Source organism: Nanorana parkeri, unplaced genomic scaffold (assembly GCF_000935625.1).
Source record: "Nanorana parkeri isolate BGI_ZX_2015 unplaced genomic scaffold, ASM93562v1 scaffold736, whole genome shotgun sequence".
NCBI lineage: Eukaryota > Metazoa > Chordata > Amphibia > Anura > Dicroglossidae > Nanorana > Nanorana parkeri.
Genome location: NW_017307004.1, coordinates 565,953 through 593,268, shown reverse-complemented (window position 1 = coordinate 593,268; position 27,316 = coordinate 565,953). Strand labels below are relative to the sequence as shown.

The following is a 27,316-nucleotide window of genomic DNA, read 5'->3' as shown; positions in this document are numbered from 1 at the left end:
GAAGCTCAGAGTTTACGGCCTAAAGCCGTATAAGGGGCGCCAAAATTTCTGATGGCTGCCCTGCTTAAGAGTTCCCTTCACTGGAACTAAGGGGCCAAGCCCAACCCCTAAAAAATAGGCAAGTACCCTTCTCCTGGCAACCCCCAAACCCAGACACATCCATCGGATTGCCAGACAGAGAAGCATGATTCGATTTGACACTCCAGAGAACACGTCTCCACTTCTGTAGAGTCCAGCGGCGGCGTGCTTTACACCACTGCATCCAACACTTTGCATTGCACTTGGTGATGTAAGGCTTGGATGCAGCTGCCCGGCCATGGAAACCTATTCCATGAAGCTCTCTACACACTGTTGTTGTGCCAATCTGAAGGCCACATGAAGTTTGTAGGTCTATAGCTATTGACTCTGCAAACAGTTGGCGACTCTGTGCACTGTCACTTCAGCATGCGCTGACCCCGCTCTGTCATTTTACGTGGCCTACCACTTTGTGGCTGAGTTGCTGTTGTTCCCAGTTGCTTCCACTTTGTTATAATACCACTAACAGTTGACCATGGAATATTTAGTAGCAGGGGAATTTCACGAATGGACTTATTGCACAGGTGGTAACCTATCATGGTACCACGCTTGAATTCGCTGAGCTCCCGAGAGCGACCCATTCTTTCACAAATGTTTGTAGAAGCAGTCTGCATACCTAGGTGCTTGATTTTATACACCTGTGGCCATGGAGGTGATTGGAACACCTGAAACCAATGATTTGGAGGGGTGTCCCAATACTTTTGACAATATTGTGTATATTAGTATTTTAAAAAAATTGTGGTGAAGGGGTATATACCTCCGTTACTTTACATTGCTGGTCAGTGTATATACCTCTGTTACATTGCTGGTCAGTTTATATATCTCCGTTACATTGCTGGTCAGTGTATTTACCTCTGTTAAACTGCTGGTCAGTGTATATACCTCTGTTAAATTGCTGGTCAATGTACATACCTCCAGTTACATTGCTGAACAGTATTACATAGTATTTGGGGTTGAATAAAGCATCAAGTCCAACCCATATAGGTCCGCGCATCATCTCTTTCTTAGGAGTACTTGTACCCCTGTATATTACGGTCCCTCAGGAAATCATCCAAGAGTTTCTTGAACAATTCCACACTCCTAGCTGAAATCACAGCCGATGGCAGTGAGTTCCAGACCCTAACCGCTCTTACCATGAAGAACCCCCTTCGCCCCTTGTGCTGGAATTTGTTTTCCACCAATTTTAGGTGGTGGCCTCTAGTTTTTGTAACGGAGTTAATCTTAAAGAGTTGGTTGCCAATGTTGCTGTCGCCATTGAACATCTTGTACATGAAAATCATATCCCCCTTAATCTCCTTACTTCCAATGTGAACATGTTTAAATTTATTAGCCTTGTCTCATAGCTCTGGTCCTCCATTCCCCTAATTAGTTTAGTTGCCCTCTGCTGGACCCTCTCCAGATCAAGGACATCTTTTCTTAATACTGGTGACCAAAACTGGACCGCGTACTCCAGATGAGGCCGAACCAATGCTCTATAAAGTGGCACAATTATAGACTTGTCTCTGTATTCACCTCTGTTTCATTGCAGGTCAGTGTACATACCTTTGTTCAATTGCTGGTCAGTGTATATACCTCAGTTACATTGCTGGTCAGTGTATATACCTCTGTTACTTTGCTGGTCAGTGCATATACCTCCGTTACATTGCTGGTCAGTGCATATACCTCTGTTACATTGCTGGTCAGTGCATATACCTCCGTTACATTAATGATCAGTGTGAATACCTCTATCATATGGCTGGTCAGTGAGAATACCTCCATTATCTTGAAGGTCAATGTAAGGCCTCCTAACTTTTTATTACACACAATGTTTGCCACCATCGACCCATCAGCAGCCACAATTGATGTTGCAGGATTCATCAGGACACCATATTTTTGCTATATGTTGTATATAAAATGTGTTTGCAGTGTAATTGGTCGATTCAATAATTGATGAATTTGCCAGAAGTGATATAATACACATAATTTCCGGGTCCAGTGATCAAAGGAGAGTTTAGAAGCTGGGAATGTTCTGATCTCCCTCTAATCGAAGAGGACAGACCTCCTGGGCTCACACAGGGGACAGCATAGTGGGGGCAGGCACACTCAACGCACCGCACAAGCGATCGCTTGTATATGAAACAGTTGTTGCATGCTGTTTTTAAACATGCTGTTTGGTAAAACTGCTTCAGGATGCTGCCATATATCTATGTTATGTCTATGTTCCTGAAGCAGTTAAACATCAGTTTAAGGTAATTTATTATCTGCTGTTTGTTATGCTTTCTGGAGTGAAGATCTATGGGGGGGGTCCTTGTATTGGGGTGCTACATGGTAATAGACTTGGGGTGTCAATGCCTGTAGCTTTACATATAGAGCTTCAGTAGAGTATGGGTCATTCTTTCCCCAAATGCTGGGGATGTTCCATGTGAGCTATAACATGGACATCTTAGTTATGCTTTCTGGAGTAATGCACTTGATGATGTCTTTGTATTGGGGTGCTCCACAGTAAACTGTTTGGGATGTCATTGCCAGACATCCCAACCTGCAAAACCTTAATTAATTAAATTAAAAAGACATTTTATAAAAGAGATCACTAGAAGAGTTAGATTTGGGAGAAATTTTACCTTAGGACCTATATATCTGGTGGGTATTTTTATAAATTCATCAGAACTGTACATTATATTCTCACTCGTGTGCGTTTTTTTTATATATTCGTAGCAGACACTAAGGTCATTCTGATTTAATCTTTACTCAAAAATTCAGATGTGGTCTAATCATCAGCCAAAAAACAATTCAGGTCTAGTTCCACATTTAAGCCTTTTGGGGTCATAGTCTCCATGAGAAAGATCCATTTTGTTTCGTTTTTGGAGACTTCCCTCTTCATGTGGTTCCCTCTCCAGTGTTTTTTTATCCTGTCTAGACCTATAAATTTTATTCCCTTTGGATTACACCCGTGTTTTTCTTTAAAGTGTCTTGGCACGCTGTGATTTAATTTTCCTTTCTTGATATTATTTATATGTTCCCTCATCCTAATTCTGAGTTCCCTTGTTTTTCTCCCTATATACTGTCCACATGGGCATTCCAGCATATATGTGACGTGCGTGCTTTTACAGGAAATGAACTCCCTTATTTTAAAGTTCCTTTTATTGAAGTTGGATTGAAACTCTACTGTTTTCCTTTTTTGTCCTGTCACTGTACATCCCATGCATTTTCCGCATGGGAAAAAACCCTAATATGGTGACTAGTCTTGGTGTTGGGATTAAAGGTTGATTTATTCCTTAGGGTGGAGTGTTTAAGTATCTCCTCTGTCTCATTTTCTTTCTTGGGGAAATCAGTTGTAACCGTAAAATGTCTTTTAATATTCAGTTTTCTCACGAATTTATTTAAATCTATATAGGTCCCAAATTTATCCAGGTTCCTTATTGGTGCAAATTTTAATCCTAAATCTAATAATTGGATTTCTTCCTGCGAGAGGTTAATTGAGCTTAAGTTAAAAATGCCTTTTCCTATTCCTCCCATCTTTGTTCTCTTCCATATTCTCTTTCCACCCCTTGTCCCCCTCTTCCGAAATTTCTTCTTCCCCTTCCCCTGTGCCCCCATAATTGCTGTGGTGGGGTGTAGGGTCTCCCTTGCTCCCGATATTGATATGTCTGTTGTCCTCTTTTTTCGTGTCTCCAATTTAGAGGGGCATATTCGTTGTGTTCTCTCTGGTAGGGGTCTTTCCAATGGGGAACCCTCTCCCTGTTCCGCAACCCTAAAAAATTGTTGCCGTTTATATTACTTGGTCTTTGATATTTTGTCCCATTGGTTTGTTCCCTCTGTGGCTCTTCTAATATTGGATGAAATCTGCTGATGGTTTTCATGTTATGTTCGAATTTTTGTTGGGATTTTTCTTCATATCCCTCTGTTCTTGTACCTCGTACTTGTTCTCTTGTTATTTCACTCTCTCTCTTTCTTTTTTTGTTTAAAATTAATTATTTTATTTTCTGCTTCATAGCCTAAACTTTCTTCTTCACTCCCACTGTTGTCTCCCTTCAATCACCGAGGCAGAGGCAATCACCTCTGCCTCGGTGATTGAAAGAATCGTTGGCGTAACCCTAATCCACGCCTTATATGGAGACACTGCTTTCCTTTTTGCTTTTTTCATTTTTCCGTTTTGGGGTGATGATAAATGGTTTTATGTGAGCTATTTTGAATCGAATAGCTGTGTAATTGTAATCAACCAATCAAGTGATGAGATCAACCTTTTGAATCTGAATGTACATGTAATCCACATAGACGTGGGATTGAGCGTTTAATCACCGAATACTGTTTTAATTATCACATTTTTTATTAACGAAATACGGTACAAAACAAAGACACAGTTTATATATACTGTGCCCTTTCTTGCTACTTTAACTACAAACCGGAGAGCAACATATAGACAAACAATGTATAGAGAAAAAGGAGGAAGAAAAAAAGAGAAAATATGCATTCAATAAAAGGGCTACACCCCTTCTAATTATTTCCTCCTGGGGGGGATGCTATTCTTCCCTTTGACTTCTGCCATAGAGGTGATAATGAACGCTGTGCCCTATGTTCAGTCCAGCCCCCATTGTCCAAACGTGATCTTTCCCAGTCCTCAGGGAGTAATCCCAGCTTTCTCATCAGTTGTTCACCTTCCGCATATGTGGTGATAGAATAAGGCTTACTCCGGAAAGAAAGTCAGTCTAAAAGGGAACGCCCATCTATATTTTATCTCCTTCATTATTAAAATCTGTAGCAGGGGTTTCAAGGCACGCCTCTTTTGTATTGTTGCCGGAGAAATATCTGCAAAAATTTGAATAGCATGCCCCATAATAGATAGCTCTGAGCGTTGCCTCGCACTTTGCATGATCTGTTCCTTTGTATTGTAAAAGTGTGGTTTAACAATAACATCTCTAGCCTGTCCATCGAGTCTCTTGGATACAAGGGCCCGATGGATTCTATCCAGCTCTAATTTATGATCCTCTGCTTCAGGCAATAAATCCTTCATAAGGAGTTTCACATTCAGTTCCAAATCAGTCACTGTTTCCGGGAGCCCCCTAATACGGAAATTATGACGGCGTGATCTATTCTCCATATCATCCACTTTAGAAAATACCTCCTCCATTTGATACTGGAGATGCTGTATATCCTTCACATTTTGATTAGTGCGCATTACAGTTTCGTCCAATTTTGCTTCTAGCGAATCTATACGTGTACCCAACTCTTGGAGATCAGTTCTAATCTCAGTGGTAATCTGTTTGGCCATTTTCTGCAGCCCTTGTTCCAGCATTTCCGAAAATCTCATAAAAATGCTATTTTCCTCCAAAATTTACCTCATTATCAGCACTAAGAGGACTAGAGGGAAGGGAGGCCTGTTGTAATAAAAGCATATCTTCTAGTGTCCTTTCAATTAATGAAGACGTTGAGGCAGGGGAATGCTCCCTTTTAGAATGTTTACTCACCACTGCCTTCTTTATAGAAGCTGTTTGTTCTCTCTCTCTCTGTGCTGTATCAATCCCTCCACGAGGGCTCGGGACCGTAGCCATCTGTGTTTTGTTGTTCGCTGTTTTGGATCCCGCTCGGGGTTGCATGTCTTTTTTCTTTGATGTTTCCCCAGGCCATCCTGCCTTGTCAGCCCGCTACAGCCCGCTGCCGATAGTCTCCGCGTTTCTCCTCCTCACAGTGCTTGTCAGCTATAGGAGCGGGGGACTCCATCCGCCTAGGAGCGAGGCTCACGGAACAGACATCTGACCGGACATCCGGCCCGCTGAACTCCGCGCATGCGCCTCATCAACCTCCACCACTCAATGTCCTTCACTTTTTTTACATCTTTTTTTACACAGTTGACCTGATACACAGTTGACTGGTTGCTATGGGCAGCAAATGAAATAAATGTTCTCTATAACTAGACAACCAGGACATATAATTGATTCTATATTATCCACAAAGGGTTAACAGCCCTCTCTCAACCCTGCAGCAGTAGATCTCAGTGCCTGTACCTGCTCTCAATAGTAGTCTATGTCCGCCCTCTCTGTGCAGCAAGTAGCTTCTTCCTTCTGAGAGTCAAGCCTCGTTCTGAGGCTACTCTAGAGATCACATGACCTTCCTCCAGGAGGCAAGCCTCACTCTGACACTTTACCCACTGATATCTTACTGGAAAGGTTTACTCAGAGTACACCTTTCAGGGAGAAAATGCCTCTCTCGCGGACGTCAGGGAGCCGCTATCTAATAGAGGGAGACTCCCTGAACATCAGGGAGACTTGAGATCCCTGCATTGCTTGTGGCTTCACATATAGGGCACTAGTAGCTGATGGTCTTCCTTTTTTCTAAATGCTTCTGAGATCATTGGTTTGACCTGTAACATGGATATCTCAGATCTACTATGATTTTTTTTTTGTGCTGCTTTATGGGATGTCTATGGAGGGCTAGTGCTACCATAAGGCTTCATAGGCAGCTGTCTGAAGGTGCCGAGGGAAGGGGGGCATAAAAATGCACCTTCATATGTGTAGGCAAAAATCCTTGCACCAGCCCTACACCAGGTACAGTCATTTGGACTTATTCACCAGTATGTAAATATGTGATGTCTTCTTTAGGTATCACCACTCTATGGATCACAAAGAAACCCCCAGGCTGTAAGAGAAATCCTGTGCGTGTGCAGAAACCTGTATTCAGGGTCATAGGTAAACATGCTCTGTCGCACAGGAAGTGACATCAGACAGGAAGTGACAGTGGATATATAAACTAGCATGCTTGGCTCCCTCATTGCTGATTGATCTTCAGCTAGTCCTGTTCACTGCACTTGAAGTCTTGACTGTCTCCTGTTTCTGACCCGGCTCGCCTTGACTCCTCTACTGTTTGCTGCTTACCTCTTGTGTTCTTGGCTTGCTCTCTCTGCATTTGTCTTTTGCCTTCTGCTAGTACCTGCTCTGATCCTCTGCTCTGACCCCGGTTTGTTATCCGACCACGCCTTCTGACTCCCGAATTGGTACCTCGCTGCCTGGCTGGCTCGACCCTGGCTTGTGACCCCAGCCCTGCTTTTGCCTGCTGTTCCTGTTATCTTGCTCAGCACCTGGTCAATTCCGGTTTTGGCACCAGTGCTACTCTGAGCCCACTCATTTCCCGTCACCACATCCAGGAATGTGGGGCAAGAGATGCATGGGGCACCGCTTCCTTTCGGTCTTCACCAAGGTACATGTGTGCACGTGACAGATCAATCAGCCATGTCTGAGATCAGGACGAGTGCACTCCCTATGTGTCAATAGCTCTACTCAAGCATTGAAGAACCTTCAAGAAGGGTATTTTCAGTTGGAAGGACACTTTGTGGCCTTGACCCCACCTGCACTCCCTTCTTAGCTCAATTGCATTCTTCTTTGAAACCACGGCCGAGATTTATGATGATCCGCAATGCACATCCACCACCTAAGCCATCTGCACTCTTGGGTGGGGGTTCCCAATTTTCCTGAGAAATTCATTTGACTGACTATTCAGCTTGACAGGTGGTTCAGAGAACAACGTACTGAGCAATCTGCTAGTAACTGACCGGAGTGGATGCTACCCCGGGTTCCACCCGCTTCCGCATCCTCAACTTCAGCATTTGCTCCAGCTACTTCTACTGTGGAGCCCATGCAACTCAGACTGGTCCATTCTCCCTTGTCACTTGAAGAAAGACAACGTTGCCATCTGAATAACTTGTTAATGTACTGTGGTGAATTGGGTCACTTTCTCCACAAGTGCCCTGTGAGGCATAATAAGTCCATCTCTACTGTTTTCCCTTTCAGATGTCTGTCGTGGAATCACTTGTCTCACATTGCCTTGCCTTTATCTCTACAGATATCCGGGAGGACCAACCAAGTTCAAGCCATTATTGATTAATGGGCTGGCAGTTGCTTTATGGACAATGCTTTTGCTAGCTTGCATCAAATTCCCCTGCCACCTAAATCGTTACCATTAATGATGCATCTTGCTGATGGGTCCAATGCCAGTTCTGGTCCAATTACACAAGAGACTTGTCCTATACTAACTATCTACCACTGGTCACCAAGAATACCTATGTATAGACATCATCACATCAGCTCTATTTACGGTCACCCTGGGGGATCCTTGGCTCCAGGCTCATAATCCACAGACAAACTGGTCTTCGGGGGAAGTATCCTTTCCATTCACTTACTGTCAACAACACTGCTTCCTGCAATCCTCCTGTCTTGGTCTACATACTGAGTCTCCTGCTTCTTAGTTTGTTCCTTTCATCTACCATGACTATCTTGATGTATTTGATAAAAAGAAAGCAGATGCTTTACCCCCTCATCACTCCTGCTACTGCCCGATTGTTCCTCTTCCTGGAGCTGAAATACCTTTCGGTTGCATCTATCCTCTGAAACAAAATTAGAGACACTACACCAGTACATTCATGAAAATCTCGAGAAGGTTTATTCTGCCTTCTACTTCTCCGGCTGGAGGGGTTATATTCCATGTGGAAAGGAAGGATCACTCCTTACGTCCCTCCAAAGATTATCGTGATCTGAATAAAGTCCGGTAACCTATGCCATGTAATCCCAACGCTTCAGATCCGCCAAAATCTTCACTAAACTCGACCTTCATGGAGCCTACAACTTGGTGAGCATTCGAGAAGGAGAAGAATGGTAAACTGCATTCCGTCACTTTGAATACTTAGTTATGCCATTCGGTTTATGTAATGCTCCGGTCACCTTCCAACATTTTGTCAATTACATCTTCAGGGATCTGCTGGATCACTTTATGATAGTGCATCTTCATGAGATATTAATCTTCTCACCCTCTCATTGAATTCATGTGAAGAAAGTCCTTAGTTGGTTGAGGGAGCATAAACTGTATGGAAAGGCAGAAAAGTGTAATTTCAAAAAAGGACACTATCCAGTTCCTGGTTTTCACCATCTCCATGTCCGGAATTTCTATGGACCCCCCAGAAATTTCGGCCATCCTAGATTGGCCTGTGACAAATGACCGTAATGACCGGGTACAGAGGTTTATCAAAGACCTTTCTGCCATCATTAGTCCCATCACTCAGTTGACCAAACAGAACATGTGCTTTGTTTGGACTACGGCAGCTCAAACTGCGTTTGATAAGTTGAAGGCTCTGTTCACTTCTGCCACCTTTCTGAAACATCCAGACCCAGCACTGCCCTACGTCCTAGAGGTCGATGCATCTGAAAATGTGGTGAAAGCAATCTTGTCCCAAGATCTAGGTCTCTTCTACACCCTATAACCTTTTCCTCTAAGAAAACTATGACGTAGGTGACAGGGAACTACTGGCTATCAAATCTGCTTTAGAAGAGTGGGGTTACCTGTTTTTCATCCTAATTTTTACTGACCATAAAAACCTGGAGTATCTCCGCATGGCAAAGCAGCTAAAATTAAGTCAAGCCAGGTGGGCACTTTTCTTCTCATGCTTCTCATTTCATATGACCTACACACCCGAGTCAAAGAAGTGCAAACTTAATGCCCTATCCCGAATGTTTGGAGAAGAGAAGGAACCTTATTGCCCTGACACAATCTTGCCAGCCCAAAGCTTCCTTCTGTTGAAAGCTGATGTTGTCCCAACTCAAACGTTCTTCTGTAAAGGATGCCATGCCCTTCTGTTCTTCCATAATTGAAAGATTTTTATACCTCCAGACTTACGTCCCAAGATTCATTATCTCTGCCATGACCATCCCTTGGCAAGGAATTTTGGGGTGCTCAAGGCAGTAGAGTTGATACAATAATCCTTTTGGTGGCCCAGCCTGCGGTCTGATTGTCAAAGTTACATAAAGTCTTGTAAAGAATGTATCCGAAATAAATCCGATAAAACTAAGTCCTGGGGTTTATTGAGACCACTACTCATTTCACAACCATCTTTGTAGTAGTTGATCGCTTGACCAAGATGGCTCACTTCCTGCCAATGCTGGGAATTCCTTCAGCGGCCAATACTGCCCAACTGTTCATCAAAGAAATTGACTGGTTTCATGGGGTTCCCGGGCAGTATTGTTTCAGACTACGGTGTACAATTCACATCTGGGTTTTGGAGAGAACTTTGTAGGGCTTTATGTATTAAACAATTTTTATCTTCAGCCTATCATCCCCAAACCAATGGTCAGACCGAGTGTATTAACCAGACTCTTGAACAATACATTCCATGCTTTTCTCCCAGGATAATTGGGCTTTGCTATTGCCTCTGGCAGAGTTTGCATACAACAATTCCGTACACTCGGCCACAGGTTAATCTCCATTTTACATGACTTTTGGCCTTAAACCCTCTTTTTCACCCAGTTTGAACCCAGATACTACCGTTCCAGTGATCATGGAAAGAGTAGGGAAGCTTCAATCTAACTGCAAGTCATTATAAGAAGCAGTGGCCAAAGCTCACCAGGACAATAAAGACGTGTATGATAAGAAGAGTAGGGGGATTGGATCGGCACCCCAGGGACAAGGTTTAGCTCTCCACAGCAAATCTGAAATTAGCTTTTTTATCTAAAGAATTAGGATCTCGGTTTATTGGCACTTTCCCGGTGAAAAGAAAAATGAATCCAGTGGCCTTTGAACTCACGCTTCCAAAGACTTACAAAATACATCCTGTATTTTATTTTTCCCTGCTCAAGCCTATGGCTGTTGACTCTTTCCCTGGTCATGTCGTAGGTCCTCCTGCTCCTACAATAATTGATGGCGAGGATGAGTACGAGATTGAGGTGGTTAAGGACTGTAGCAGGAGTAAAGGTCAGTTACAATATTTAATCAAGTGGAAGGGTTATAGCCTGGAGGAAAACTCCTGGGAGCCAGAGGCCAATGTACATGCCACTAAATTGGTGCAAACATTTTTTTAGAAACCATCCTGATAAACGGTCACTGGTGAGCATCCCGAGGCTGCCCTTTAGGAGAGGGCATTGTAAGAGAAATCCTATGAGTATGCAGAAACCTGTATTCATGGGCTGTCGCAAAGGAAGTGATATTGCACTAGAAATTACATCGCACAGGAAGTGACAGCGGATGAGCATACATAAACTAGCATGTTTGGCTCCCTCATTGCTGATTGATCTTTAGCTAGTCCTGTTCCCTGTGCTTGACTGTCTCCTGTTTCTGACCCAGCTCGCCTAGACTCCTCTACTGCCTGCTGTCTGCCTTTTGTGACCTCTGCTTGCTCTCTGGCTTTGTCTCTTGCCTTCCACTTGTACCAGCTCTGATCCTTGGCTCTGATTCTGGTTTATGATCCGACCACGCTTCTGACTCCAAAATTGGTACCTGGCTCAACCCTGGCTAGTGACCACCGACCCTGATTTTGCCTGCCGTTCCCTCACTCAGCCCCTTGCCAGTTCTGGTTTTAGCACCAGTGCTATTCTGTGCCCACTTACTCCCTGTTACCACACCCAGTAGTGTTGGACAAGAGACGCAAGGGCGCCGTCTCCTCCATTCGACCATCACCAAGGTACGTGTGTGCATGTGAAACAGGCACATTTCTAGCTAATTATGCCTCAAAGGGGTAAAATATTTTCTCCTTACTCCAAACACGGCAATCAGTTTACACCCTAGACCCCCCATACACTTCTGAACTGCATATTGCTACACAATATTTAAAAATACCACCAAAGCGCCTACAAATAATGTTGAAAAGTATTTTTCTTCCTCTTTTTTTCCTTTAGACATTACACTATCTTCCAATATGTTACCTCATCCATCCTGTGTTTATGTGCTGATAATACATGCATTCATATGGGACAGCAGCGAAGAGTGTGCTTCCTGACTCCTGTGCCTTGTCAAAGAATGTCTGTACAATAAAATGCAGACACACATACTTATACACTGCATATAAATAAATGTAGGGATGGGAAGATGTTACCCAAAGCAACTAATTAGAGTTGACTTTATCAGTTCAGAGTAGTTAAAAGGATAAAAGACAACTGCTTATTAGTTGCTGTGAGAGAAATGTGCCCATATTAGAGATTTGGCATGGTCTGGATGAGAGTAACCCCTTTTCTGTTCCCTTAGGCTCCATTCACACCTAGGCGTCAAAAGTGCGCGAATATGCGCAAAAACAATATCGTGTTTTTGCGCGTTTTGCATATGAAGATACATGGTTTAGCTGGCAGACTGAAAGACATTGTGGTCAATGGACAAAGGTGTGCAAAAACGCACACAGAAATGTGCAAAATGCTTGTGTCGTGCATTTTCAGGCGTTTCCATTGAAGTCTAATGGGGCAACTGCGCTGTAATTTGTCACCCTCCCCTAAAAACGCAAGTCCTTTTTCCAGCGTTCGGCATTTTACAGCTTGCGACAAAAAGCTCAGGTGTGAAAATGGGATTTCTTGTGTTGGGGGTTTTGTTGCACTTAGCATTGAGTGTCAAAATTTCTAGGTGTGAACAGAGACTTTTAATTTATTACCTTTGTCCACAACTGATGCATTTAGAAACTCTTTTCTTTTATCTAGGAAGAGACACCTTTTATAGGTCAGATAATCACCTACTTTGCCACTTTAGCGTCTTCCGTGCACATTCAAATGGGACAACAGCAAAGGGTTTATGTCGTCTTTCAACACAAAACTGCCCTTGTAGGAAAGCCAGCTTGGTGTACAAGCTCAGCAGGATTCTTGCCAAGACAAAGCAACTACCGTAAACAATAAAAACGTGCACTGCGCTATTGCACATGTAAAAAACATGCACAGTAAATAATTAATAAACGTGATCCATAAAAATAATAACAACAATTCAGTAACAAGATATTGATCTCCCAAAAAAATGAACTACCGTATATACTCGAGTATAAGCCGAGATTTTTTTGTCCAGTAGCTGCCTCATTTCCACACCCTCGGCTTATATTCGGGTCAATACTTTTTCCCAGTTTGTTTTGGTAAAATTAGGTACCTCGGCTTATATTCGGGACGGCTTATACTAGAGTATATACGGTATAATCCATACATTATATTGTATCCAGCAAATTCATCATATATCAAGTGTGCCATAGCATAAAAATTAATTGAACAATATATATATATAAGAAAAAATATAAAAACAAATGTGAGAATAGTGATTGAAATGTCCCAATTATATTTAAGTCTATCACAAAATCAATATCCCAAGTGAATATTCTTCCTTAAAAGATGCCTTGCTTTACCATCCAGTAGAACACCAGTAATCTACTTCCTCCCGAAGATTCATAAGGATATTGAAAAACCTCCCGGTAGACCAATTATTATTGGCATAGACTCCCTACTTTCAAGGGTTGGGGAATACATTGATCACTTTTTACAGCCATTAGTAATGCAGACTAGTGCCTATCTGAAGGATAGTCGTGGTTAGTGATGAGCCGAACACCCTCCTGTTCGGTTCTAATTTGAACTTTCGAACATGGAAAAAGTTCTAACTCGTACTTAGAACTCAATGTAAGTATATGGGATCAGAACTCTGAAAATCAAATGTCCCCATTTTGAAGGCTTATATGCAAGTTATTGGCCATAAAAAGTGTATGGGGATCCGGGTACTGCCCTGGGGGACATGTATCAATGAAAAAAACAACACTTTAAAAAAAATACTATTTTTAAAGGAGCAGTGATGTTAACATCACTTAAAGTGAAAAAAATCACATATCACATAAAAATGAAAAAAAATCCTTTAAATATCGTGCCTGGCGGGTCCACTTAAACTGCCTGTAAAGTGGCGGATCTGTGTGATGTATAGAACCTGCTGCAGCAAAAATGACATTTATTTAAAAAAAAAAAGACATTTAAATTGCCGGTAATTGGTTTTCCCTTAATCTTGCAAACATCTTGTGGAGGCAGCCTGTATGAAGAGGCCACATTTTAGGACACTCGGAAGAAGGTTAGGGATTTTTGGGATACATTCTGGTGTCTATTTTGCAGACGTTGGATGAAAGTTACAACAGGTGCTTTTAAATTAGGCCTTGGCGGTGCTTTCCCACCGTAACCCTTAATTTATTCTTGACGAGTGCAGGGTTGGACCCTGTTCTAACAATTCAAATTATATATACTTGTCACACACCTGTCTCCTTGTTGCCCTTTAAGACATGATGTGGGGCTTATTATAAAATTTTATTAGACAATGTGGGATGGGAAATTGGTGCTCGGGTGCAATACTTTATCGAATGTGGTGCTTGGTGCACTATAAACTGTTGTACAATGGCTTATTATTAAAATAATAAATTAGAAGAAAAAAGGGAGAAAAAAAAGGGAACACTTGCGACACAGAAAGGGGAAGAGCAATGAGGCAGCAAAAGAACCTGCTACTGGAAAAAAAAAGTAAAAATAATAAAAGAAAATGTAAAAAAAAAATGGGAACACCGGTGACGCAGGAGAAACACCAGTGACGCCACTGACACACACAACAAAAAGTCAGCAAATATACAGTATAGAAAATACTATATACAGTACTGTATATAACATTAAATCCTGTATAAAGCACTGACACTTCACTACACTGACACCAGAAAGCTTTCACTGCACTATACTACACTACAGAAACATTCTATTTTTAACTCCAGCAACACACTACATAAGCTGACTTAGCTGTGAGCCATTATTGGGCAAAGTCATCATTACTTTGCCCAATCATAGCTCATACAGAGCCCTGTGCTCTGATTGGGCAAAGTCTTGCACCTGACCTGTGATCAGGTGCATTGGTTTAACGAATCAGGGCTCTCCAATGCAAACAGTGCATTTAGGGTTGTTCAGCGGGCGAACAGCTCGCTGAACACCTTGACAGTTCAGGTGTTCGCCGAACACACAAACTGTCGATGTTCGAGCCCATGCCTAGTCATGGTGTCCTTAAGAGTCTTGGATCAGATAACAGAAGTGGAAGGTTTGGATTTTAATTTTATTTTTTTAACAAAGAATTTATTGAGTTTTTATCATAGCAACAAAGACAAAAACAATACAACAGTACAGGAAGGGCAATGCCCAAATTCATAGGTGTATACAATCAAGATGCGTCACAAATCGGACAACAATACAACAGGTATCATGTACAGCAGATGAAGTACAGAGTTGGTATGAGCAGTGCATGGAAATTAGGGATGCACCGATACAAGCATCGATACCGAGTATTTGCATGAGTACTCGTACTAATACTCAGATACAAAAAATGAGTACCTGTGTCGCGTCCACCATCTTCAGGGACCCGAAACCGCCACACACAGGACCTCCATCGCGTCTTCAATGAAACAAGATGACCGCGAACTCCTCCTCCAAGTCCTCAGTCATCTGCTCCATTCTGACCTCTTCTCCCGCTGATTGGATGATTTACAGGCTTCCTCACCAGTCAGGAGTGAGGAAGCCTGTCATCATCCAATCGGCCAATCAGCGGGAGAAGAGGTCAGAATGGAGCAGATGACTAGGCTGTGACATGGAGTGGCTGAAGCAGACGGAGAAGACGACACAGCAGGTTAGTACTGCAGCACTGCATGGGGGCTGGGCACAAAAATGCTGTTTAACTACATATAATATTTAAAAATAAATAAATAACTATGTAGATATTGCCATTGCTAACTTAGGCTTGTATCCCTTTAGTGGGGAAAATAGATGAGCACATGTCCAAACTCCAGACCAGAACATTGTATAGTGTGGCACACAGCTAAATCCAATTCTGCATACCTGGCTTTATATTATTAAAAAATGTAATAATAATATAAAGCCAGTTATATTGTATAGTGTGGCACAGCTATATCCAATTCTGCATACCTGGCTTTATATTATAAAGTTCTTATAATATAAAGCCAGGTATGCAGAATTGGATATAGCTGTGCCACACTATACAGTGTTCTGGTCTGGAGTCTGGACATGTGCTCATGTGGTATCGGTGCATCCCTAATGGAAATATTACATCGATCGGTTGGAATGCCCAGAAACTAAAAAGTAAAACAAAAAGCCTACCCCAAGGCAAGTTGTGGGGAAATGCCACAGGGGAGCTGAGTAATTGTGGAGATAAGCTGAAAAACCTCAGGCCAAAAGGGGCCAAAGGATGGGCAATACCATCAGATGTGTGTCAATTATCCCACAATTCCACAGCTCCGGCAGCAGAGTGGTGAGGAGGAAGGGTAGATTTTTGCCAGTTTCTGGGGCGTGTAGTACCATTTATGCAATAGTTTCTGTTGGGATTCCCAGTGGCTTAGACATTGCGAAGTTTTCAGAGGCCAAGTGACGTTACGGCTCGCTCCGCCCATCTGTTTACTTTCGGGATGAATGTCATTTTGTGGCGAGTATTCGTCCGGTTCGGATGGGCGTTGTGCGGCGGGACTTTTTTTATTGTGGCGGGTCGGCAGGGGTCCTGCACCCTGATTGATGCTGGATTACATCGATGGAGCCATTTTTTTTTAAATTAAAGGAATAGTCAAAAAGTGACTATTTTTTCAATTAAAAGGATTTTATCAAAAGTCTGGACTTTTTACTATTTGATTGAACCCTTTAGTGAATGGGTAGGGATACAAGTACTTAAGCATCTGGGTGCCCCCTTATTTGAAGGTGTACCCCGATGCAAATAAGCCCCCTTGCCCACAGACCCCCACAACCACCGGGTCAGGGTTGTGGGGAAGAGACCCTTGGCTCCATCGGCATGGGGACACCCTCCCAATGCCGAGGGCACGTGGCCTGGTAAGGCGCAGGGAGAGGGGGCGAATCACACAGCTGGGTGGATCTCGACAATAATGATGGTATCCGTCCCGGCCATGGCGGTCTCAGTATACAACGAGCTATACTGAGCTTTGGGTCACGGAAGGACGCTAGTTTGTGTCCTCCCGTGACCCTTAGGACAACTATGTGGAAAAACACTTACCCCATAGTTCTCCTTTAAACGCTGATATTTCACCAGAGGAAATACATGCTACTATCCGTGAGCTCCCAACAGGCTACTCTCCAGAGGCCCTGATGGATTCACGTATCTATATTATAAAACCTATGTAGACATCCTACTCCCTCATCTAACTCCGCTATACAACAGTTTTTTGAAAGTAGATTTGGTTCCTTCCTCTTTTCTATACTCTCATATAACGGTGTTTCCCAAACAAGATAAGGATAGCTTGATATGCTCGAAATATAGGCCTATTGCACTACTTAATTCTGACTTTAAAATCTTCACCAAAATATTGGCAAACCGTTTGGCCAGAATTCTTCCCACGATCATTCACAATGGTCAAGTATGTTTTATTGTTAATAGACAAGCTGGAGATAACATGCCTGGAATCATAGATCTTATCGATATAATAAATAGTGAAAAAGTTTAAGCCCTTTTAATTAGTCTAGATGCAGAAAAGGCCTTTGATAGGCTTAGTTGGCCTTTTATGCAGGCAACACTAGCTCATATAGGGATAAGAGGCCCCTTTGCTCATGCAGTGCAAGCTTTATAACCTACACCCTCAGCCTCCATTAAACTACAATCCATGTCATCCATACCTTTTCAAATTAGAAATGGATCCAGACAGGGCTGCCCCTTATCCCCCCTTCTATTTGCCCTATGCATAGAACCCAATGTATCCCGTGTTAGGTCATCTCCTGATATATCCGGGTTCAAAATCAACATTTCAATTGGCACTTTTTGCGGATGGCATCATCCTGTCCTTGACAAAGCCACTGCTGCCTTGGTTTTAGGGTATAAACTAAATTTTAGTAAAAAGGAAGTAAATGCATCTCCTATGACCCTTTCCATTTTACAAACATTGTTTCTATATAGTTGGAAAGCTGGCAGCATAAAATATCTAGGTATTCATATCACTCCCAGAACCTCCCTCTTATATTCAGTTAATTATAAACCACTGTTTAAGTCCTTAAGATCCCTGATGCTCCATTGGAAATCATTGACATTATCCTTTACAGGCAGAATAGCATCAGTAAAATGTCCTTATTACCTAAACTATTGTACCATTTTGAAACATTACCAGTCAAGGTACCCATTGCTGATCTTAGAACTTTACAAAGGAATATTTTAAAATGTATATGGGATGGCAAGAGACATCGTATTTCGCAAGGAATACTCTATACCTCGATAGCTAAAGGAGGACTGGCATTACCACATATCACTAAATACTATCTAGCAGCCCAACTGCGGGCGATACCATCTCTTACCATGTTTACTCCCCCTACTAGCTGGACATCGAAAGAATGCCTGTGGCTTGCACCAACACATCCTAATTCTCTACTGTGTTCGAAGCCTTTCCCTGTTCCCAAGGATACAATGCTATCCTCCATGGCTCTTATGTTTGATATATGGAATAGGGTTAAATATTCTTATAAGCTGGCAGCTGAACAATCCTTCATGACATCATTTTTGCTGAATCCCATGCTTCCCTCTGGCCTCTCTCAAGAGTGGATGAGGACTTGGCAATCTAGGGGTCTGTTTCACATTAGAGATATTTTGAACACTCCGGTAAGATGGTATCCTTTGAACAGCTGAAGGAACAACATAATCACCCTTCTGAGCCCTTTTTTTACCTACAAATTAAACATTTTGCACAATTAATATCTAAGTGGGAACGGATATGGTGAACTGCCGCTAAATCTTCTATTTGTTCGGTGTAAAAAGAGAATACAAAGATACTATATAATTGGTATCATACCCCTGAATTTTTGCATTCCCTGTACCCAATAGTTTCCCTGAATTGTTGGCGATGTAATGGACCTGGGGGTTTCCTTTATCATATATTTTGGACATGTCCACTACAACAGCCATTTTGGGGGATAGTTAAGAACACTTTGGAGAGATTGACAGAAAAACAGCTGCCATTATCTCCTATTCATTACTTGTTGGGCTTGCCATTTCCGCATCTAAACAAGACTGAACGCAAACTAGTACTGCACATCTTGACGGCGGCCCACTGCCTCATCCCCCTTCAGCGGAAAAGGCAACTTCCACCATCTCAAATTGTTAGGAGATACAGAGATATATCTGTGAAGTGATCTGTTCAATTTGTGATATGCAGGGGTAACGACACGGACAGGACTAATTAAAAGGTTCAGAAATTTGGAGTGAACCCCTATGAACTAAAAACTGTGAAAACCAGTAAACAAGCTTACACAGTTCTGAGTTAAAAGATGGTCTCAACGAACCACTAAAGTGTCCCCCTGCTTTAATCCAGGAGCTGATAACTGCATTTATCCTTGGCTGTATTTACATATTGAGACTCACAAAAGGACCGATTTGGAGTTCGAATCTCATTTTGAGAATGGGGTTTTTCTTGTGTGCCATTCATGAACTCATAAAAAGAATACTTTTTGATTTTGATTCATTTAACCTGGAGTTGTGCAAAATGATATGTCATATATAACAATTTTGATGTTTTTCATTTTGTAATATATTTATACTTTTTTTTTTTACTTCTTTGCTACTCTGATCCTTTTTTGCAACTACTGTGATCTTAGCCTCCCTGTAGGCTTGGACAAGCTTTCTCCATACTAAAAGAACTTAGCCAGGTTATAGCCAGACCCTTATACATAATTTTTTATGGGCACTCTGATGACAGGTATGGTCTTGGCTGAGTGGCAGAAAGCAAATGTGGTACCAATATACAAAAAAGGGGAAAAGAAGTACAGCAGGTAACTACAAGCTTGTCAGCTTAACGTCAATAGTGTGCAAAATATTTGAAGGCATGATAAGAAACTACATGCAGGAATTTGCAAATAAAAATGGTATTATTAGTAACCAACATGGCTTCATGAAGGACTGTTCTTGCAGACCAATCTATAAACATTTTATGAGGAAGTCAGTATTAATTTGGACAGAGGAATGCCAGTAGACGTGATGTATCTGGACTTTGCTAAAGCATTCGATACAGTCCGTCACAAACATTTACTTCATAAACTAGGGTCTACAGGATTTGATGAAACTGTATGTACATAGGTGGAAAGTTAATTGATTCATTGGGGTTGATTTACTAACCTTATAAACACACCACGAACATGTATACACCTCTGTAGTGTGTTCCCTTCCAGCATGATCTATGGGTGGAATCCAAAACACCTTTGTAGTGTGTACACACCCAGCAGGTGTGTTGTGCAAAGCCAAGCATGAATTGCAAGGTGATGTTGTGTAAATTAGCTCTATGTTGTGTTGCTTGCGTTGATGAATGCAGGAATGTAAATGCATGAGCTAACCATTTTTGTCTAAACTGTGAAGCAGCATTATATATGCATCATGTGCATGATTTTTTCATATATGGCATTAGTGGAAATATGCTTTTAGAGACTTTTTGGTTGATAAATACGTTTTGCTGTGTGAAAATCACACGCACCTGGTGCGTGCGTGTGTTTAGGTTAGTAAATCACCCCCATTGAGTAATTCATGAGTCATTTTGTATTTGGGCAAAGATTTGAGTGGGGTGTCATAGGGTTTAGTCCTGGAACCGATTCTGTTCATCTTATTCATTTACGACATAGAGATTGGACTAAATTGTTCAATTTATTTTTTGCGGACGATACGAAACAGTGTAGGTCTGTAAAGTCTGAACAGGAGATATTCGCACTTCAACAAGAGCTAAATAAAATTGAGGCCTGGGCTACAGGATGGCAGATGCGATTTAAATGTTGAAAAATATACAGTTATGCATGGGAGCAAAGAACATGTGTGCAAACTACTACTTGGGGGGTGCCACATTAGGGAAGTCGGACAGGGAAAAAGACCTGGGAGTGCTCATAGATCACAGATTGGGCAACAGCAGCAGTGTCAAGCAGCAGCCAGCAAAACAAGCAAGATACTGGATTGCATTAAAAGAGGGATTGTAGCAAGGGATAAAAGAGTAATACTTCCACTTTTCACATCACTGGTTCGGCCTCCTCTTCAGTATGCAGTGCAGTTGTGGTCACCGACTCACAGGAAGGAGGTCCCGGGGTGGAGAGAGTTCAGCGGAGGGCTACAAAATTAAAGGGATGGAGGGCTTGAGTTATGAAGACCGCCTTCAAAAATTAAACAAATTCACCTTCGAAAAGAGGCGATTAGGAGGGGACCTTATTGTTGTCTACATAATCACCAATAGGAACCAAAATATTTGGAACAAACTGTTGAGTCCGAAAACTCTATTGAGAAACCGGGGACACAACATGAGCTTAGATGAGAGGGGATTCAATCTTAGGATTTGTATGGGGTATTTTACTCAGAGTAGTGAAGTTGTGGAATTCCCTTCCACAGGCAGTGGTATCCGCTGATAGAAGAAACTCATCAAGAAGTTTCTTGAATTTATCTGTTTTCACTTAATTTACAGGGATATGAGAAGTGTTAGAGCAAGATAAATACAGACACACAATCACACATAGGATGAACTGGTGGACCCTTGTTTTTCTTCAACTTTACCTACTATGGTGTACGTTTAATAAACTGTGATAAAACTAGCTTTATCACGAGTTAACTTTACTCAGCAGATCTCTGTTTTTCTCAGCTGCACAGAGGCTGTTTAATAACCTGCGAAAAGAAAACTTATCACACGAAACAGCTGTGAAAGGCTGAGAAGTTATCACAGTGATCAGTTGAGAAAGCAATGTGGGGAATGTATTCTGAGCTGCACAATGACATGCTTTGTGATAATCTACAATCCTCCTGACAGGATTGTAGTTTAATCTGCCAAACCACCCAATAACAATATTATAAAGCACCTCTATAGCAAAGTGCAACAGTTATTTGACCATTAAAATTATGAAAATTGCTAAAAAGCAGGATTTACATGTTCTGATTTGTTCAGCATGTACCAGTACAAAAACATGAATCAAACTACCAGAGGCAGCCACAATGAGAGGCAGTGATGGGGTTAAACATTCTAAAGGGGCACTCTGATGGAGCCTAGCAATGTAAGTGGGCACTCTGACACATGCTGGAAATTAGAATGTTTGGCGTCCATGAAAAAAGCCTGCTGTCCCGAGATAGGTGCATCAGCACTGTGTATGATGCAGGTATTAATGCATCATAAACGGCGGACCATGGTGGCGAAATGGTGTTACAGACTGCTATGTGTGGAGTGCAATGTTCACTGCATCTGCCTCTAAAACATACTCCCCAGACATCCTTCAAGCTTAATTTGGTGGGCCTGTTTCTGAGGGAGAGTGAGACTTCAACAACAAGCCTTAAGGTCACATGACCTTACTGAACTTTACCTCACACTACACAGATACAGTGAGGGGACTTGAAACTGCCACTGTCACTCTGAGGTAAGGGTGGCATTAAGACAGACTTCCCTCCTTTTCCCTCTCAAGGCTGTGACACACTGCAGGCGAAGCGATGCGAAGCAAAGGGGAAAAAAAACCAACCTTCCACTTCGCACCGCACCGCAGCTTGTCTACACTGTAGTTTGTCTGGGCACAGCAGAGCTCGGGATCGCCAGCGGCAACAGAGGTGGGGGGGGCGCACAAACGCACGCATATTACAAGTGATCGGACGTCTCTACAGATGTCTGAACGCTTGTATGTAAACAGCCATCGCTGGATGTTTACATTCAAAGCCAATTTCCCGTTCGAGCGCGTGGCCTAGCGGTGGGCACGAGCGTGGTGGGTTAGGACATTTAAAAACGCCCACCCGCATGCCGTCCGCTGTCCGGCTTGAGGTGAGATATTTCAGTTCCTACCTGACTTATCACAGGTTATTAAACAGCATTTTCTAGACTTTTCACTTAGCTAAGGTGAGAAAAGCCTTCTCACTGCTTATCACACTCTTTCACAGTTTATTAAACGTACACCTATGTATGTTCCTGTGCAGTTTTACTTCAAAATTTCTCATGCATTAAAATATGTATCTTTATTCATGAGTTAAAGCAAGGTAAGATTGCATAGAATCAAGAAAAACTGCTGGACTTGAAGGAAGAGAAGATTTTAAAAAAATGTAATACTTTTTATAAATGTCATAATTGTTCAAAGTGGTTAAAACAGCATTAAATATAGAAAAAGTAATCACTGTGAGGGGAATTTTTTCACATCTGGAGCAGACAAAAACTGGAGATGTGCATGGCAACCAATCAGCTTCTTCCTTTCATTTTCAAATCTTAACTGAACAAACTGAAGAGAAGCTGATTGGTTGCCATGGGCAACTGCTCCAGTTTCTGTCTGCTCTAGTTTTTATAAATTCCCCTCTATGTATCTTTATAATAAGTCCCAATGATCAGCAAGAAGAGAAAATGTCTCTCTGTGGTGACTTCACCAAGATTCCCTTTTGGCAACAGTACAGTAATATGTTATGACCATGAAAATAAATAAATAACACCAAGGCACAGATGAGTTGCTGACCCAGAATTGCACTGGACCAGAACACAGGCATTGATGTGCTATGCGTTCTGTGGGTGGGGGGCGTGGCTGCGGTGCCATTGACTTCAATGCACCACCACGCCCCCGAATGCAGGGAGCCGGCCAAGATGCAGTACAGTGCTTTCCAGGAGTGAATCGTGCTGGCCCGCACTGTAAGTGGTGTGAACAAGCCCTAAAACAAAAACCTCCCGTCCTGCAGACTTTTTCCAGGTAAACAACTCACTAGGTAGTGAAACTAGGATCAGAGTGACTGCCATAGAGCCTGCAGTTTTAAAAAGTAAGTAATGGCAGCTAGCATATTTCTAGTCCCATAGGTTCTACTTAACCTGTACATGACCTGAAGTCAGGGCCGCCATCAGGGGGGTATGGCCGATACTCATGTAAGGGGCCCGGGCAGCCTGGGGGGCCTGCCCGCGACCCTTACATGAGTATCGGCCGACGATGAAGCATGGAGCGCGGGGCCCCAGCATTGCCGCTCCAGCGGCTTCGAGACAAGCTGGGGCCCCATCAGCGACGCTGCTCGTCTGATGTCGAACTGGCCGACAGTGATGTTACGTTAGTGACGTGGCGTCACTTCCGGCCAGTCCGGCGGCAGAGGAGGCCTGGTGTGCAGGTAAGAGGAGCTGGGAGGGAGGGGGATGCAGCCCTGACCAGCCCACCTGAGACCCCTTCAGAGCCCACCATAGACAGTCTCAGATGGGCTGTGCAGCATCTATGGTGGGCTCTGCAGGGCCACTCTCAGGTGGGTCCAGGCTGTGCAGCATCTATGGTGGGCTCTGCAGGGTCACTCTCGGGTGGGTCATGCGTCCAGCGTGGCGCTCAGCCCCGAGTCCAGCTGGTTACTTTACAAATTATACCTTGATAGAAGCATATACTATAGACAGCACTATACTTCAGGAACAGCGTGGATGAAGAGCTGCAGCTGTGACAAAGAATTGCTGCAGCCATCTCCCCTCCCTCCCCACTCCACTTAAAGCATGTTATTTTTTTCACAGAATGGAGGAGGGGAAAGGAGGGCTGATTTTAAATTGAAACTCCCTTCATTCACATATGGAACAAAATGTGACACGGTAATAGCAAAACAAGAATGCTTTGCATTCATTGAAAATATACAAGGCATTTTGTGAATGAACAAGGGGAGAGCAGGGGGTGGTTATTCAACTGGAGTCCTTCACTGTCACAGCTGCAACTCTTCATCCCTGCAGCACCAGAAGTATAGCGTGGTCTATAGCAGTGGTTCTGTGTAACCTCAGGACCCCCATTTGTCCTCGTCACAACCCAAGTGGAACTGCAGTGGAACGCATGGCATTAGGGTACTGCGTGTTCCAGTGCGGGCGTACAAACTGTGGGTGGGAGGTGCATTTGGGGTACCATTCAAATGAATGGCAACACACCTCCCACACCAGAATGCACAGTAGGTGAGATTACGTGGTACAGTGCGTTAATCGCACAACACTATGCAATTAATGCACTGTACTTGTGTGAATGGGCGCACACACACTTTTTTTTAAACTTTATTTTTTTTAAAGGTCCACCCAGTCTCCCTACCTTACAAGAAATGGAGTGGATCCTCAGCCTGGGGTCCAGTGTGGGCTGCTGTGTTGTGGCGGAGCTCCAGTCATATGTGCATTACTTGTACAGCTCCCTTGCGCAGGCTGTAGAGGTGACGGGAGCAGGAATGTGATGTTACTCCGGTCCAGGCACCTCTATAAAACACATGAGGAAGCTGTAAGCAATGCACTTATGGATTGAGCTCCCTTACGGCCATAGCTCCATCCCATTACACCTTAAGCTGACACTCGGCAGCATATTTTGAATTGCTGCTTGGCGTAAGAACTGAGTGCTGCACTAGGGGGAGGCAGAGGAGCCTCTCACCTGGAAAAGTGGAGGCAACCGGTGACCCACCGAACACGGGGTCCCGACCCACTTTTGGGTCACAACCCACCAGTTGAGAACCAAGGGTCTATAGTATTCAGCTTTAATCACAGTATAATGTGCACAGTAAACAGCAGCCTTCTGCATCTAGGATAGTCATTATTAGAGGTTACTTGACTTGTGGTGTTTTTAAAAAAAAAACATCTCATGACAGACATATGGGGTCTGTCATTGATGGTCTCCTTTTGAAAATGCTAGTTGACCCAATAGAAGCATGCTGTAAATGTGATGTGCCAAAAAGTGTTGAAAGGACTTCATTCAATATTTGTTCCAGGTCAATGACTCAAAGTGTGGAAGCAAAATCAGTAGGTCAGTCTGGAAACTAGTTTAACTTAGAAGTGGTAGCCTACATCACTCTATCATGACTGTTGCACTAAAGCTTGAACAGACATTATGTAGGCTCTCAGGCTAATACATGCATTGCACTGACCAACTCTATTTACCACCTTAAATGACCTACAGAACCTGTGTTAAGATTTAAAGGTTGAGCTGACAACCATACAGAGCTTATGATTTTCATTTGGATTGGAAAACTGATTTAAGCCTTTCATAGCAGTTGTTTTTCATTGCTACAGGTGCTACTTCAGAGAAGAAAACTGAACTTCCACCAATCAAAACTTCAATTACAAAAACAGGAATGGCCATCCTCAAAGATTGCTGTGGAACCACCCAGTGCAGCATCATGTAACACACAGCCTCCGTCTGGGTATCTGAATGGAACGTCCTTTTGAGTTGCTGGCTGGGTTCTTTAAGAAAGGGTTCAGTACATCCAGAATCCTGCTGCCAAGAACTGTATGTGCTGTAGATGTTACAAAAACACATTTACCAATAGTATATCAATAGTAAATCCCTCTCTGTCGCATGGATCACTCAGCGAGCATGTTTAAAGAGGAACGTGTATGTCTGATTTGGGCAAGCCTGAGTGATGATTAGTAGATATAGTAGTCTGTGTTGTTACCTCCTTTGAGATATTAACATGCTGTGTATAGTATGACTGAGTATAGCATAGTATGACTGAGTATAGCAATCCGGTGACCGATGTAAAGCCCCAGAGAGTGAATTCCTATAAAATGCATAACAGTTCTATCGATCCTCCAGGATTACCTATAAAGTAACCCCAAACATTATGCCGCTAGATGAGAAATAATTTGGCCTTTATTTACAAGGGCAAAGTACAATGAACAGAAACAAGTCAAATTATTTTTGACCCGGGTGGTGCTGATAAAACAACCATAGCTTGAATTTTGTTAGCTTCAGCAAGTATCGGCCGAAATTCTCGCTATATATGGCTAGTTGTACGTGACCCAATACCTGCTGGCAATGTGCTACGTGCACAGTATGCATGAATCAAGTTATCTAGTTTCCTTAAGTAGTAATAACTTGCACTTCTGACAGAAGCACTTGCAATGTGTTCTGATCATGCCCAAAGCACATCACATCAGGTTACAGAATGCATTGTGTAACTCTCAATTGGTTTTCATGAGACATCTATTCATCTTTGGCCATCCCAAGGGATCAAAGTTTGATTATGAAAATGAGAAAATCAGTGTCAATTCAAAGACCTGTTATCCTCTTGCAACCAAGCTCCAAAATGACAGCACTCCTTTTCAGCATGTGCATATCAAGCAAGAGGGGCATCAGGTGCCTGCCCATAGAGCGTTCCCTTGCTCCAAACTAGGAATCAGATTTAGCCTCACACTGATGGTCATTTGTATAAGATCAACTTTATTCCGAGTCAGCATGTGTCCCATCTATGGACCACCACTATCTGGGAGAGAGGAGCGGATCACAAGTGGAATTGTGCAGCACATGGTGAGCCTGAATAAAGTTGATTTTATACAAATGACGTTGTTGGCGTGTAGCAGACTCTGATTCCAGGACTTTCCTGTTATCCTCCTATCACGCAGAAAGATTTTAGTTTGGAAGCGGGTTAATGAAGCATTCTAAACCTTCATAGAGTTGCATGTACTTTTTACATTTAAATTTAATTTATTTAAATTGCAGCCTGCTGACTTTATGGAGGGCCTATAGTGTTTTTCCTCACTATTTTCTTATTTAAATATGTAAATTTGAAAAACTTAATGTAACAAATTTTATGAAAGTTA

General features: G+C 42.6%; 1 protein-coding gene across 1 annotated transcript in view; it reads left to right on the top strand.

Annotated features, from left to right (window-relative positions):
* The window catches only part of CUNH16orf45 (chromosome unknown C16orf45 homolog), a 206,589-nt gene extending 180,491 nt beyond the window's left edge, over positions 1-26,098 (top strand). Inside the window, exon 6 of the mRNA XM_018564213.1 lies at positions 25,787-26,098. Within this exon, the coding sequence (XP_018419715.1) occupies positions 25,787-25,899 (113 nt within the window). The 3' untranslated portion in view covers positions 25,900-26,098. The remainder of the gene's footprint in view (positions 1-25,786) is intronic.
* The last annotated feature ends 1,218 nt before the right edge of the window (positions 26,099-27,316 follow it).